The sequence below is a fragment of the Cydia amplana genome, chromosome 26, assembly GCF_948474715.1.
Source record: "Cydia amplana chromosome 26, ilCydAmpl1.1, whole genome shotgun sequence".
Classification (NCBI taxonomy): domain Eukaryota; kingdom Metazoa; phylum Arthropoda; class Insecta; order Lepidoptera; family Tortricidae; genus Cydia; species Cydia amplana.
The window spans coordinates 6,891,669-6,907,325 of NC_086094.1; the positions used below are offsets into that span (position 1 = coordinate 6,891,669).

At 44.3% G+C, this 15,657-nt stretch overlaps 2 protein-coding genes across 2 annotated transcripts; one reads left to right on the forward strand and one right to left on the reverse strand.

The window, feature by feature from the left end:
* The first annotated feature begins 75 nt into the window (after positions 1–75).
* Positions 76–1,450, forward strand: LOC134660099 (uncharacterized). Its single transcript, XM_063515799.1, has 2 exons — positions 76–828; positions 1,316–1,450. The coding sequence occupies exons 1-2, from the start codon at positions 79–81 to the stop codon at positions 1,448–1,450; spliced, it is 885 nt and encodes a 294-aa protein (XP_063371869.1). The 5' UTR covers positions 76–78.
* A 798-nt stretch (positions 1,451–2,248) lies between these two features.
* On the reverse strand, positions 2,249–14,944 carry LOC134660100 (gastrula zinc finger protein XlCGF64.1-like). Its single transcript, XM_063515800.1, has 7 exons — positions 14,829–14,944; positions 13,204–13,311; positions 6,266–6,385; positions 5,212–5,301; positions 4,833–4,959; positions 3,579–3,680; positions 2,249–2,432 (listed from the first exon to the last, which is right to left on the reverse strand). The coding sequence occupies exons 1-7, from the start codon at positions 14,921–14,923 to the stop codon at positions 2,265–2,267; spliced, it is 810 nt and encodes a 269-aa protein (XP_063371870.1). The 5' UTR covers positions 14,924–14,944; the 3' UTR covers positions 2,249–2,264.
* Between the last annotated feature and the right edge of the window lie 713 nt (positions 14,945–15,657).

Sequence of the window (15,657 nt, forward strand, 5' to 3'; positions counted from 1 at the left end):
ATTATCATTCTTTGAAAGCCTTCTGGGTGTGGGGATGGTCGCTGGATTAACGTTTGTAACATATTAATTGTTTTAGGGATGATGGCTCAACAATACAATAGAAGCAATTTTAATCAAGTCATTAACAAGGATTCTGACGAAAGCCTAGTTGAAATGGATGTATGTGAGGCTACATATTTTATTATCGATTCTATGTCTACACAATATCTCAATTCTGAAATCAAAGATAATTCAAATAATCAAGAACATAAAGTTGATGATGACTCCAAAAACAAAGATGGTTTTATTCAGGCAGTAAATAATATAGAACTTGTAGAGTCTGCTTCTATTCAGAATATGAGTGATGAGAATAATATTCATGATTGTGCACTGGAAAAGGAAATTACTGTTCGTACCAACAAAAATCCTAGAACGAAGGTAAAGAAACAATATATACCGCCAACGGTGCCGACATCTAGCCGTTGCCGTAATATTTTTAATAAAGCCCAAGAAATACTAGAGCCAGGCAACATTGAGAGGCCAATACACACTAATATTGCTATACAGTTTTCTGAAAACCATACTAAAGAGACATATATAGAATTGCTATGCAAGATGGCTGAGAATTTGCAACTGAAAGAAATAGATGGCGCTGTACAAGTAAAAATAACAAATAAGACACTTAACATCCCAATCGATCACTTTCATGGTTACATACACAATGAAAATAACATTTGGTGCATGTTGTGCCGTGTCTATATTGCTAAAAGAGATGCAGACATTCACAAATATGAAGTGCGTCATATGAATAATATGATAAAGACTGTAGATTGTCAAGGTATGAGAAAGGTAATAAAATTTAAATTTACTATACATAAATGAATATAAGAAACTAGCTTATGCCAGGCGTGTCTCACTCTGCGATTTCATCGCTTTGCTACAGGTAGCTAAAAGTACATCCGTTCGGCCCCAATTTTGGGGAAAGCCATAAGCCGCGCGTGGCGCTGTCGCCACTTAGCGGCCATATCTGTGCTGATCGTAACAGACGCGTTTTGTTAGAGAGTGAGTCTTCTGTACTTAGTACTATTATTTATTCTGTGCTTATGCCTGTGAATTTGTCTGTGTAATGAAAACTATCCCATGTCTTTCTTCTGGATTCCAACTATCTCCTTATCCATACCAAATTTCATTATAATTGGCCCAGCAGTTTCAGTGTGAAGAGTTTTATCAATCATCGCATGCAGGAAAAGTTGCGGGCAGAATGTGTAAATAACTGATATACACATATACCTTATTGTACTTTTAAATTTAATATTTTTATTATATATTTTTGCAGCTACACTTTTCCTACAGCCACTGCGTCATTTGTAACCTGAGTTTTAAAAGCAAGAAAGCTTCGGCTGCACATATCACCACACTCCGCCACGTCGAAATAAGAAACCTTTCCACAAAGAGTGATAGTTGCTATTGAACAAACTAGTTATTAATTTTCTTGTCTTAATCTTTCATTTTTGATACAAGCTATGTTAATTAAAGTTACATAAATTGCAGACATTATTTTTTTTTTAACCATTCTGAGTAGTTTAGGTGTTATTTGACGACTGGTCTGGCCTAGTGGGTAGTGACCCTGTCTGCGAAGCCGCGGTCCTGGGTTCGAATCCTGGTAAGGGCATTTATTTGTGTGATGAGCACAGATATTTGTTCTTGAGTCTTGGGTGTTTTCTATTGTCTATTCCGTTGTCTGAGTATTCACAACACAAGCCTTCTTGAGCTTACTGTGGGACTTAGTCAATCTGTGTAAAGATGTCCTATAATATTTATTTAATTTATATATTATTTATGCCATCTGACGCCTATTACTCGAACGGTATTAGACTAATGTTATTAGTCCACGAACTGTCAAATCGTATGGGTTACCATGGCAACACACTAATAATATTAGGCTAATTCGAGAAACGGGTCCCTGACCAGCTTGATGTCATATTATTCCATTGTAACCGGTCTTCTGTGGACAAATAATTCTTAAGTCCCGTCTCCATATCGCGCGGCAAACAATCTAACATTGGGTCGCGCGGCAGCCGCGCGCAATGGATACCGGGCGCATCGAGTTGGCTCGCGCGGCAGCCCTGTATCCAAAGAGTAAAGTAAGTATCCTGTATCCATTGCGCGCGGCTGCCGCGCGAGCCAATGTTCGATGGTTTGCCGCGCGTTATGGAGACGGGGCTTTATGAATACCTAATCATAAATGGGAAAACATCAAATAAAACTATTTTTTTTTTGATAATTTATTGCTGAACTTTCTTCGGCTGCACGTTGAGCGGCAGATGCGGGTGCAGTTTCCTGGCGTGCACGCGCAGCGGGTTGGGCTGCGTGAAGGCGGCGGGGCAGTGCGCGCACGCGTACGGCCGCTCGCCCGTGTGCGTGTACGTGTGGAAACGGAGCATGCGCTTCGTCTGTAATAATAAGTAAATATACTTGGTCAACCAGATCTTGACAGTAGAAAAAGGCGGCAAATTTGAAAAATGTAGGCGCGAAGGGATATCGTCCCGTAGAAAATTTGAATTTCGCGCCTTTTTTTACTGACAAGATTTGGTTGACCAGCTATATCTGGGAGACATAATATGTATGTGACGTTATCTTTGAAATATCTAGGAGACATATGTATGTGACATTATCTTTGAAAAGAGACCTTATTGTCGATGGCGCTTACGCCATTATTAACGATGCTCCGATATAAATACAATGCCGCGCGACGCTGTGCGGCGTAAGCGCCATCGACAATAAGGTCCCTTTTCATAGATAATGCCCCATATAAAAACGAATGAATGCGCGTTCTCCAGAGATAAGACCTAGCTAGTCGATCGTTAGAGCCGTTTCCGAGATACCCGAAATATATATAAATATACAAGAATCGCTCGTTTAACACATTCAGTGCCAGCGCGAGCTACGCGCTACGAGTGTAGCCGATAACACGGGAAAAACCGTATGTAGCGAAAAGCGCCTAAGAACAGTGAACTACCCTAGCGAGTCGCTGGCAGTTAATGTGTTAAAGGTATAAGATAAATGTTTATTGTATGAAGAAAGTTATGAAGAAGACAATTTCGTTCTTCGAATTTGACAGCTGAACGAGATGGCGCTGTACGGCTCCGTAGGTACATTATGCGGTAGCTTTAGTAAAAGTTGACATTTGACAATGGGGTCAACAACGGTCGAGGTTTTGATAGATAGTACATCCGTTCCGGCCCCAATTTTGGGGAAAGCCATAAGCCGCGCGTGGCGCTGTCGCCACCTAGCGGCCATATCTGTGCTGATCGTAACAGACGCGTTTTGTTAGAGAGTGAGTCTTCTGTACTTAATACTATTATTTATTCTGTGCCGATAGTCGGGATCGTGGTACAGCTTTATATGAAGACATTTTTGTGGCCTGGCGCGGATGTCTTGTTTGGCTGGGTGGCAAAACTTCGTCATATAAAGCTGTAGTACCACGATCCCGACTATCGGGTCGTCCGGCCTGGGAGCGAAATCATAAAATACCCGATAGTCGGGTTTTCGGCACTGAATGTGTTAATGCAGTAAATGATAAGGAAACATGTGGTTACCGAGAAACCGCGGCCGCATATGGAGCACAGCTTATCCTTGGGTAGTTTGATGTTGAGGTGCGAGTTGAGGTGGTGCTGTAGCGAGCACTTCGAAGACAAGTACTGGAAGAAACAAACAATAATGTTACAGCAGGCGTGTCTCACTCCGCGATTTCGTCGCCTTGCTACAGGTAGCTAAAAGTACATCCGTTCGGCCCCAATTTTGGGGAAAGCCATAAGCCGCGCGTGGCGCTGTCGCCACCTGGCGGCCATATCTGTGCTGATCGTGACAGACGCGTTTTGTTAGAGAGTGAGTCTTCTGTACTTAGTACTATTATTTATTCTGTGGTTACAGTCGGACGAAAAATAATGGAAAGTAATAGAGGGCGCCACTGGACGTTAAAAGGCAATATTATATTGAATTTCTTCTTTATTAGACTCCCTCCCAACGTGAGCCCACAATTCCTGTAGTTGGGGAAATATTCGTACGCATGAATCTAGTCTAGCTGCTATGACTACGTTAGTGTCTACTGTGCGTATCAATACCTTGCAATGACAGTTTTACAGCATCTGCAACTAGGGCCATCATATTAAATTAATCGGACTTTTCATGGTTCTTGGAGTATTCGGAATCTCACGAGGAACATTACTTGTGACATGTTTCTCTACACAATTTCGCGATGGCATAAATAAGGACTCGAAGTTTTGTCAACACAGTGTCTCAAAATGATTAGACTCCCTTAAATTTCAATGTACCGTTTTCCGAAATACACCTAATTATAAGGTTGCAGATGAAAACTTTGGGGGGTTAACTGCCTGCATATTTAAGCGCCCCTTGCACCATCCCACTGACCCAGGGTTAAGCGGTTACAACATACACGATACATCAAGGCGGTTTGTCTACAAAGGGCCTACCGGGAAACGTGAAATCGAAACACAGCTATCTGCCTCTTTATCGGTGGAATATGCAAGAGTGATAGAGAGGTTAGATAACAAAATTTCGACTCTCGTTTGCGGTAGAGCCTTACCTCCCGAGACTAAATGTACATTACAATGTACATATTCGTGCAATCTAATTTGAACCTTTCATGAACCAAATAAAGTAGCATTTCCTTTTCATTGCTTTTTATAATTATAACAAACTAAATTCGTTCTAATTTACTTATAGAATAAGATTCAAATTAAAAATTTGAGTACTTACGAGGTTAAGATTGTGACTGATTGTGGGAGTGGCGCCCCCTACGCAGAGTTTCGCGTGATATTATTTCGACTGACCTTGCCGCAGTGGGGGCACTGGTAGCTGGTCCTGTCGCTGTGGAACAGGGCGTAGTGTTTCTTCATGGTGTCCTTGTTGTTGAGTGTCTTGTTGCACGCCGGGCACGGCCATCTAGACACAGGCAGGCTTATTGCAAACTTGTAAGTTGGTATAGTTTGTCGATTTCTAACAGGCCCCGACGAATCCTTTGTCTATTATTAAGTAAAGTGCGGTTTTACTCGATGCTAGATGTAGACACTGAAATTAATAGTCTTTTTGGTACCAAAACTGATGTATGGAGTGAGCAATCTATGTATTTTTTTCTCTATGGTTTTGTATAATTTTCTATTTTGTGTTTGTGCTCATGAATAAAATTATTTCTTTTTTATTGTATGGTACCTCTTTTTGGGCGTGTTCCGGTGTTGGTTCATGACATGCATCTTATACGCCATGATGGACGGGAACTGCATGTCGCACTCCACGCAGTACCTGCAACGTTTACGGTGAGTCTCTATTGTTTCCCAAATAGTTTTAAGCCATAATGTATTGTTTGCCAGCATTTTTGTTAGTCATAAACCTAACCTATAACCTATCTATAGGATAACCTAACGGAAATCCTCAAATGTTAACGGTTTCAGTTTTATAACTAATGATAATATGACAAACAATACATCATCAAACATCAACATTTATTCAGCAAATAGGCCACAAGGGCACTTTTACACGTCAACATGGAATTTACATACAGCAAAAAAAAAACACATCAACAATTATAAAATACAACTAAGCCGCAAATATCAGATCAAACTAAAGTATTACATAGAGATGGGTAAATTCTCTAAATGTCGAATTACAAAATCCGCTATAACAATAGTATTAAAAAAAAACACAAAGATACAAAAACTATAATCTAAACCAGGGATGTTGCAGATGCAGATTTTTTGACATCCGCGGACGTGGATGTGGATATTTAAAGGCTCACATCCGCGGATGCGGATGCGGATATTTAAACGCTCACATCCGCGGATGCGGATGTCAAGATTAGGTACTTAGAAAACGTCAAATATTACATTTTTAGTATTTATTAAAAAAAAACGAAACGTTTAGCATTTGAGCAAGAATATAGGTGCGTTATATTTAATAAACAGTAACTTGGCCGACTTTTCTGGGTCTAGACGATTTCGTTATAGGTAATGACGAAATTACCTAGCACTTACGCCGCCGCTAAGACTTTCCTGTACCGACTAGTTCGACATCCGCATCCGCATAAGCTCCGCATTGATTTTATGCGGATGCGGATGCAGATGCGGATGTTGAAAATAATGCGGAAGTTCCGCGGTTGCGGATGCGGATGTTCGCAACATCCCTGATCTAAACAATACATGACTAAAAACTTTATGGGAAACAAAGGGACCCCAGACTATAAATATTGGTGCAGTCGGTATGATGATACCTGGATTCGGGCGGCTCCAGCGCAAGCACCGGGTGCGCCATCTTCTGGTGCTGGCGGTAATACTTCCACTTGGAGTACACGCGCGGACACTGCGGACATTTTATTGGGAGGTGACTGGCTCTGAAACCAGGAGAAATGTATGACCATTACGTGTAGTGCATGGTATAATAATAATAATACTGAATACTGCCTCTGTTTCAGGCTCTTGAACCTACCATCACCGTGTCGGAGCAGCGATTATCGGATCAGGTGCGCGTCATTCAGAGGCTAAAGCGCCTGGATGACGCGACACTTGATCGGCTTCGCCAGGAGGCTCTCTCTGCTCGCGCGGACTCCACCTCGGTGCGAGATCTGCCCGCCATGTCGCCGGATCCGGTGCCCGCACCCGACCTGGCACCGGGGGCGCCACGGGTTGATTTTTGCACCGATGAGGGGGATTTCGCGAGTCAGAATGTGAGTACAACTGCTAATGAGCAACTGAGGAGGACTTTGGAAGAGGCGATTACGCAGTATCGTGCCACAACCAACTCTAGGCCCCGATTACCACGTCTGCCTATGAATAGACGCAATCTAGCGCTAATGGGAGCCCTAAACGCTTTACTAGAGCCACATTTACGGACTAGTAAAGATTTAGATGATACGCACTCAATCATGTACTGCGGAGCCATCGCGGCGTGCCGTGTTGCTCGAGTCAAGTTTCCGGACGCTGAACGTGCACCTAGGACCGTCGGAGGTGTCCCTGCATGGCAAGCGCGGATTGAGCGACGTATCAGCTCGTTTAGGACTCTCATCGCAAAGCTGATCTGCTTCAGGGGGGGCAACAATCGCCCCCGAGTAATGCGCTTTGTGAACCAGGCGTTCGCGGGGACGGATATCAGGCCCCGCGACTACATGGCCAATGTCACAGAGCGCATCGACTTTCTAAAGCAGAAAGTCTATGCATGGGCAAACCGTATTCGCCGCTACAGAGAGCGTGTGGATCGATTCCAGCAGAATCGCCGTTTTCAAAGTGACCAAAGGAAGGTATACCGAAAGTGGGAGGAAACCAACCTTCGTGCGTCCGACACGCAGCCACCGGATGCTACTGCCATGACTGACTTCTGGCGTAGCATCTGGTCGGTGCCTGTCGGACACACCGAGGGGGGTTGGATGAGTGTTGTCGAGCGTGAGTGCGAGTCCATCGAATCCATGGGGGCAGTCACCATCAGCCCCGATGACGTGAGTTGTGCCATCCGCACGGCCCAGAACTGGAAAAGTCCTGGGCCGGATGGATTGCACAACTTCTGGCTAAAGTGGTTCCGATGCTCGCACTCGCGCTTGGCAGCACAATTTCAACAAGCCCTCGAGCTTGGTTCTCTCCCACCTTCCTTAACAACTGGTGTCACCTTCCTGCTCTATAAGTCCGGTAGTACCACGGAAGCGAAGAACTACAGACCCATCACATGCTTGCCTACACTATACAAGCTCCTTACATCCATTTTGAGAGCAAAAACCAACGCGCACATTGTCGCAAACAATATTCTGGCTTCCGCTCAAAATGGATGTAGGGTTGGGTCCCGTGGTACTAAAGAGCTCCTCCTCATAGACATGACCATCTGCCAACAAGTCCGGTGGAACAGGGGTGCCTTCTCAGTCGCTTGGATTGACTATAAGAAGGCCTATGATTCGGTGCCTCATTCATGGCTGGGGAGGGTCTTAGAGCTTTATAAAGTTGATGCAGCTTTGAGAGCCTTCCTAAGCGCGTGTATGAGGCAGTGGACCACAGTCCTTCGTCAACCAGGAGGCGGAGATGACCGCCCTGGCCCGCAGGATTTTATAAGGATTGAGCGAGGAATCTTTCAGGGCGACAGTCTGAGTCCCCTGTGGTTCTGCCTAGCTTTGAATCCCCTCAGCACCCTGCTGAAGGATTTGGGACTAGGTTGCCGGCTCCGGAGTGGGGGTGAAGTCATTTCTCACCTTCTGTACATGGATGACCTCAAATTATTTGCACCAAATAGCCGAGACTTGTTGGAGCTACTGAAAACCACCGACGTCTTCAGTAGTGCCATCAACATGGAGTTTGGTGTCGATAAATGTGCGGTTATGCATGTACAGCGGGGGAGGGTTGTAAATTCAACAAATTTACAACCTTCTGAGACAATGTCTTTCAGATCTATCTCTGAGTCAGAAACCTATAAATACCTTGGTATGTCACAGTCGTTGGGTATTGAGGACGAGGGTATTAGACGGTCGGTGAAGGAGCGCTTTTTCAGTCGGCTCACAAAAGTCCTTAACAGTCTTTTGTCAGGAGGCAACAAAGTGCGCGCCTTCAACGCCTGGGTAATGCCCCTGCTCACATACTCCTTTGGCATACTAAGGTGGACTCAGACCGAGCTGGATGCCCTGGATCGGAGGGTCCGATCACTGCTCACCGCGCATCGCATGCTACACCCACGCTCGTCAGTTATGAGATTGTACATCCCACGGAAATGTGGAGGCCGAGGCTTCCTAAACGCCAAGGATCTCCACAACCGCGAGGTGTACAATCTCAGGAATTATTTCCTTAACAACGACTGTGGGATGCATCGTGATGTGGTGGCAGTAGACAGGAACCTCACGCCGCTCTCCTTGGCAAACGAGAACTGGCGCAAACCTGTGGTACTAAGTACTGCGGATCGCAAGGCGGCATGGGAGAGTAAGGTGCTACACGGGCGGTTCTACAAGGCCCTCACGGGACCCGATGTGGACCTGCTCGCGTCGGTGAACTGGTTACGATTCGGGGACCTCTTCGGAGAAACCGAGGGTTTTGCCTGTGCCATTGCGGACGAAGTAATGATGACGAACAACTATCGGAAATATATCCTGAAGGACGGTACGGTCGACATTTGTCGGGCATGCCGTCGTCCCGGAGAGTCACTCAGGCATATCATTTCCGGTTGTTCTCATCTTGCTAACGGCGAGTACTTGCACAGACATAATCTCGTAGCCAGGATTATACACCAGCAGCTTGCTCTTCTATACGGCCTTGTGGACCGCGAAGTACCGTACTACAAGTATTCACCTGCGCCAGTTCTCGAGAATGGTCGTGCCACGCTCTATTGGGATCGATCTGTCATCACTGACAGGACTATTGTAGCCAATAAGCCTGACATTGTGATAATAGATCGATCGCAACGCCGGGCCGTGCTCGTTGACATCACCATCCCCCATGATGAGAATCTCGTGAAAGCCGAGAAGGACAAGTCCAGCAAGTACCTAGACTTGGCTCACGAGATAACCGCCATGTGGGATGTTGATTCGACGATCATTGTCCCGATAGTCGTTTCAGTGAACGGTCTAATAGCGAAGAGTCTCGACCAACATCTTGAGAGACTCTCGCTAGGTGGTTGGATCAAGGGTCAGATGCAGAAGGCGGTGATCTTGGACACGGCGCGGATAGTCCGCCGGTTCCTCTCTCTGCAGCCCTGACCACCGGCAGCTTGGGCCTTGCCCCGCTGCTGGCGGCACCCTAGGTTAGGTTTTTTATAATATGTTTATAAGTATTTTGTATTGTTTTTGTAAGTGTTTTTGTATTTTATTTTTATATCCATATTATAAAATAACCTAACTTAAGACCAAAAATAAATAAAGAGAATAATAATAATAGCGAAGAGTCTCGACCAACATCTTGAGAGACTCTCGCTAGGTGGTTGGATCAAGGGCCGGATGCAGAAGGCGGTGATCTTGGACACGGCGCGGATAGTCCGCCGGTTCCTCTCTCTGCGGCCCTGACCACCGGTAGCTTGGGCCCTGCCCCGCTGCCGGCGGCATTCTAGGTTAGGTTTTTTATAATGTGTTTATATGTATTTTTTATTGTTTTGTAAGTGTTTTTATATTTTACTTTTATATTCATATTATAAATAACCTAACGTAAGAGGAAAGATAAATAAAGGAATAATAATAATAACATTTATTTCAGACAGAGCCCATACAATTTTGTTAGTGAAACTTAAAACTAATTATTAATTTATTAACTAGCACAAAATTTAAAATTTAAAACAATAAATAAAAATATAAGTATACATTTTAAAACAATTTAAAACAATAAATAAAAATATAAGGTACATACCGTCAGCAGTGTTTGACAACATGCATGGACGTCCACCGGGCTAACATAGGGTTGTCCCAGCGGTTTGCAAACACGCTCAGAATGCGGTTGGGACTGTCGCGCAGACGGGCCATGAGCGAGGCACACCTTTTCCTCATGACGGCCGCAAAGCCGTCTGTCCTTGCTTCGGCAAACATACCAGAGGCGCTACAGTGTCGCGGCAGCCCCATCAGCACCCGGAACGCGTTATTGTATTGGACGCGAAGGTCGCTGTACGCTCTTTGCGTATAATTGACCCACAGGCTGCATGAGTAGAAAGATACACAGAAGGCTTTAAAGAGAGTGATCTTAACTTTTTCTGTGCATCGCGCAAACCTGCGGGCCAACATATTGCATCGAACGGCCAACGACCTTCGCTCCCGTTCAACGTCCAAGTTGTCTTTTAAGTCTTCGGTGACCCAGTGACCCAAATATTTAAATTGGCTAACTTGCTTTAAAGGCACACCTGTTAATGAAATTGCTGGTAGCGTGTAGGTTTTGGTACCTGCCTTAAAAACCATTATTTCACTTTTGGTAGCATTATATTTGAGTCCATGGGCCACCGCATAACTTTCACATATTGCCAGAAGGCGCTTGAGGGCCCCAATCGAAGGACTCAGCAGTACCATGTCATCAGCATAACTAATGTTATTGACACAAACACCGTCAATATGACATCCGACTTTGGTACTGCTGAGCTCCTCCATTAACCCGTTCATATACAGGTTAAAGAGCCGAGGTGAGGTTAACCCGCCCTGCCTCACCCCGCACTCCAACCCATACTCTTCCGACAGAGACCCTGCCCACCTGACACTATTCTTCTGATGGTTATACCAATAACTCATAAGAGATGTAATTTCACAGGGTAAGGTCGTCTCATTACTTATCTTGTCCCAGAGTACGTCGTAAGACACAAGGTCGAAAGCTTTCGACAAATCTAGGTAACATGCAAACACCGGTGTTCTGCCTTTAGTATAATATTGGACAGTCTGTTTGAGGCACAGGATAGCACTTTCCGTCGACAGCCCCGGCCTAAAACCAAACTGTGCATCATTAAGACGGAAGTGCTGCTCCAAGTGACCATCCAACACACTGTCCAATACCTTGGCTACAATAGTTGCCAACGATATTGGCCTGTAATTTGAAACCTCAGTAGCATCGCCGGTTTTATTTTTAATTACTGGGACAACAGTGGTGCGCATGAGGTCATCGGGTAGGTACGAGTGTTTCAGACATAGGGTATAAAATAATGCAAGAACCCTAGGCAAATGCGCACCAGCATGCTGCAGATGTTCAATGCTGAGGCCGTCGTGTCCCGGTGACTTACCTCTAACCATATTTTTAATAACATCCGTTATTTGACTAGCCGTGATGATAAGGGTTTCCCCCGGTACACCGGCATCAACATTGAACACCCGCGTGGGAGGCCCTAACGGGGATTGTACTCTGAAATGTCGCTGAAAATAATAATATACTCCGACTGGTATTCTCTTCCGACCACGTGACTGACACAAGCCTACGTCATCATGCGACAGCGCTATATAATAATATGCAATAGCGCTATATGAAGTGGCAATGTTATTGTGACGTAGGCTTGTGTCACTCTGGGAAGAGAAGACCATGTTTTATTAGACTATGGTGTAGTGGGTGGTTTGAAAATGTGATGTCTACCCCAAACTTTTTCATACACTTTTCGTCGGGTAGCTGCACAAATTTCTGTTTTGACATTTTGCTGCGACATCAGTTAGCCGCGACCACGACCAGTGAAACCTGTGTCGGAACGTCGGTAAATAAAGGTACTTAATTGAATAAATTTCGCGATAGACCCGTCTATAAATGTGAGTGTGTGTTCAAAACGCGAAAGTTTTAAATATTATACAGGGTGCTTCGTGTAACAGGAGCAATAAATTAAACTAAAGGCTGTACTCCTCAAACTGACCAACACTTGTTCAGCAACTTTTAAAAATTATGAATCCTTTAGACTTCCTCTTTTTCATACAAAATAAATATTGCCTTCAATGTACGCTGACATCAGTGTGTTTGACGTTGCTTGTCACGCACAAAAATTTGCAATACATTGCGTCTTAGAATAAACCTTAAAGTGTAATAAAAATCAAAACATGAGTTATTTTCAAAAGTTGCTGAACAAATGTTGGTCAGTTTGAGGAGTACAGCCTACAGTTTAATTTATTGCTCCTGTTACAGGAAACACCCTGTATAGGAGAAAATTAAATTATCATTTATGGTGTTCGTGGTCTCGGGTGGTGGTCGTGGCCGGTCGGCGTGTTCGGGGCCTTCTCCGAGACCACGGGGACAATGCCGTCGAAACGTCGGAGGTAAATCTTAAAACTTAAATACGCGATTAAGTCCCGTTATACAATTTAATAATTATGATAGGTACATAATCGGTCGTAGGGTCGGGTACGCCCACACGTTTATAGGTACCATAAGATATTTAAAATAATGAATAAAAAAATTATCTATCTAAAATCTATTTTTTTATTCGGTAGACTAAAATGACATTTCATAGTGTGAAATGACATTTTATGTTCATACTATGAACTGTCATTTCAGTCTACCGAATAAAAAAATAGACTTTATTTACCTATAAGATATCGGCTACCGAACTGAATTCGCGCGCAGCGCTGTTAGCGTCCGCGCGATACAACAACATGGCCGCGCAGGCACCCACTATAAGTTGACCCGCGGCTTAGTCTGTTAACACGCGAGTCGGGGTCTATTTAGACTGGCTCTATGGGAAGCCCAGTTGGCCATCTCTTTCTAACGCACGCGAGTGTGCTGTCTCCGTCACACGCTATAAAGGATTACTAACCTCATGTGGCGCTCCATGTCGTGCGTGTTGCGCCTTGTCTGCCGGCAGATGTCGCACACAAGCGTCGCGTGCACTGTCTGCCAGTGGTACGAATGGTCTTCTTTGTTCCTGAAAAATATGTCCACATTACTATTTTTGAAGTGAAAACTTCTTTAGCGGCGCTGTGCACTTTTTGAGGTGGGGAAAAAATGTTAAACTCGCGACAGGTCACGTGGCCGTAAGACGTGACCTGATCGAAAAACTGTTACAGTGTCATTGAGTTTTTCTTTATTGATTTAAATGCCATCTAGTGAGTTTTGGTACAAATTTATATAACTCGAGTTCTAGCAGTGATGTGCTTAGGGGTTTCAAGTAATGCGACGAAATAACGCTTGATGGCGTTAACCTCAATTATACATAGTGCTGCAGACATTTTGCACTAGTCATTGAGTTTTCACTTCTGCCGGCACTCCCGGAGTGCAACCGGTTTTTTTCCAAATACTAGAATTATTGGCTTAATTTACACACATTCTCGCACTAGTCTTTCCCACATTGACCTTATTAAATGATCACCAGTGATCGGAATTGGTAGTGCCATTTCACGGTACTTCGGTGCGTAAGCTTATTATGGATATACCTTTTCACCCCGGGTTTTCATATTACCTACTTCAATAGGGATGATGAGTAATGATGACACATGTTGAATTTTATAACAAAATCTAGTAAAATAGATAGCAAATGAGCAATTTATCATAATAACGTGGATATTAAAATAAAATACGGAAATGTTACAAAAATACAGGACCTGAAAGTTTCAAAATTTAAGTTTTTTTTTAACTTCCAAAAACGATAAAAGTAAGGGTACCATTCGATTCCTTACATTTTATCCAAAAAAATATTGTATAGCAACTATATACATAAACGCAATATTCAAGAGTCTTGGAATCCCGAGTCTTATCCATGTTCAGTACAATGTTTGAGGTCATTCACCCCAAATGGCACTACCTATTCCGATCATTTATGATCACTACATAGTATAAAACAAAGTCGCTTCCCGCTGTCTGTCCCTATGTATGCTTAGATCTTTAAAACTACACAACAGATTTTGATACGGTTTTTTTGATAGATAGAGTGATTCAAGAGGAAGGTTTATGTATAATTTGTTAACCCGTGCGAAGCCGGGGCGGGTCGCTAGTTAGGTATAAAATACTAACCAAAAGAAAGCCTCTGACCACCTGCAGCCCAGACACTGGTACTTGTGCCTGTGGTACTCGTGCAGGTGTGACTATGTGTGCTCCTTCCGTAGCATTCTGTCGCACTAGCAGCATCATCATCATATCAGCCCTTTATCGCCCACTGCTGAGCATAGGCCTCTCTTCTAGTACGCCACTTGTCCCAGTCCTGAGCTAATCTCATCCAGAAGTGACCCGCAATCTTCCGGATTCAATCAACGGACGCCAGGCGCTTCTGTCATCCGAAAACGGCCACCATTCTGTTAAAATTTTAGTCCACCGGCCATCACTCTGCCTAGCAACATGTCCCGCCCAACTCCATTTTAGTTTGGTAATGACGCTCGTCTTGCACCTTGCAGTAGCAGCAGCGGTAGATAATCTACATTAATATAATTATGATCAGCTATAACTCACCAGAAGAAAGCCTCCGACCATCTGCAGCCCAGGCACTGGTACTTGTGCCGGTGGTGCTCGTGCAGGTTTGACTGTGTGTGCTCCTTCCGTAGCATTCTGTCGCAGTAGCAGCAGCGGTAGAGAATCTAAATTAATATAATTATGATCAGCTATAACTCACCAGAAGAAAGCCTCCGACCATCTGCAGCCCAGGCACTGGTACTTGTGCCGGTGGTGCTCGTGCAGGTGTGACTGTGTGTGCTCCTTCCGTAGCATTCTGTCGCAGTAGCAGCAGCGGTAGAGAATCTAAATTAATATAATTATGATCAGCTATAACTCACCAGAAGAAAGCCTCTGACCAGCTACAGCCCAGACACTGGTACTTGTGCCTGTGGTGCTCGTGCAGGTGTGAGTGTGTGTGCTCCTTCCGTAGCATTCTGTCGCAGTAGCAGCAGCGGTAGAGAATCTAAATTAATATAATTATGATCAGCTATAACTCACCAGAAGAAAGCCTCCGACCACCTGCAGCCCAGGCACTGGTACTTGTGCCGGTGGTGCTCGTGCAGGTGTGAGTGTGTGTGCTCCTTCCGTAGCATTCTGTCACAGTAGCAGCAGCGGTAGAGAATCTAAATTAATATAATTATGATCAGCTATAACTCACCAGAAGAAAGCCCCCGACCAGCCGCAGCCCAGACACTGGTACTTGTGCCTGTGGTACTCGTGCAGATGTGACTGTGTGTGTTCCTTCCGTAGCATTCTGTCGCAGTAGCAGCAGCGGTAGAGAATCTAAATTAATATAATTATGATCAGCTATAACTCACCAGAAGAAAGCCTCTGACCAGCTACAGCC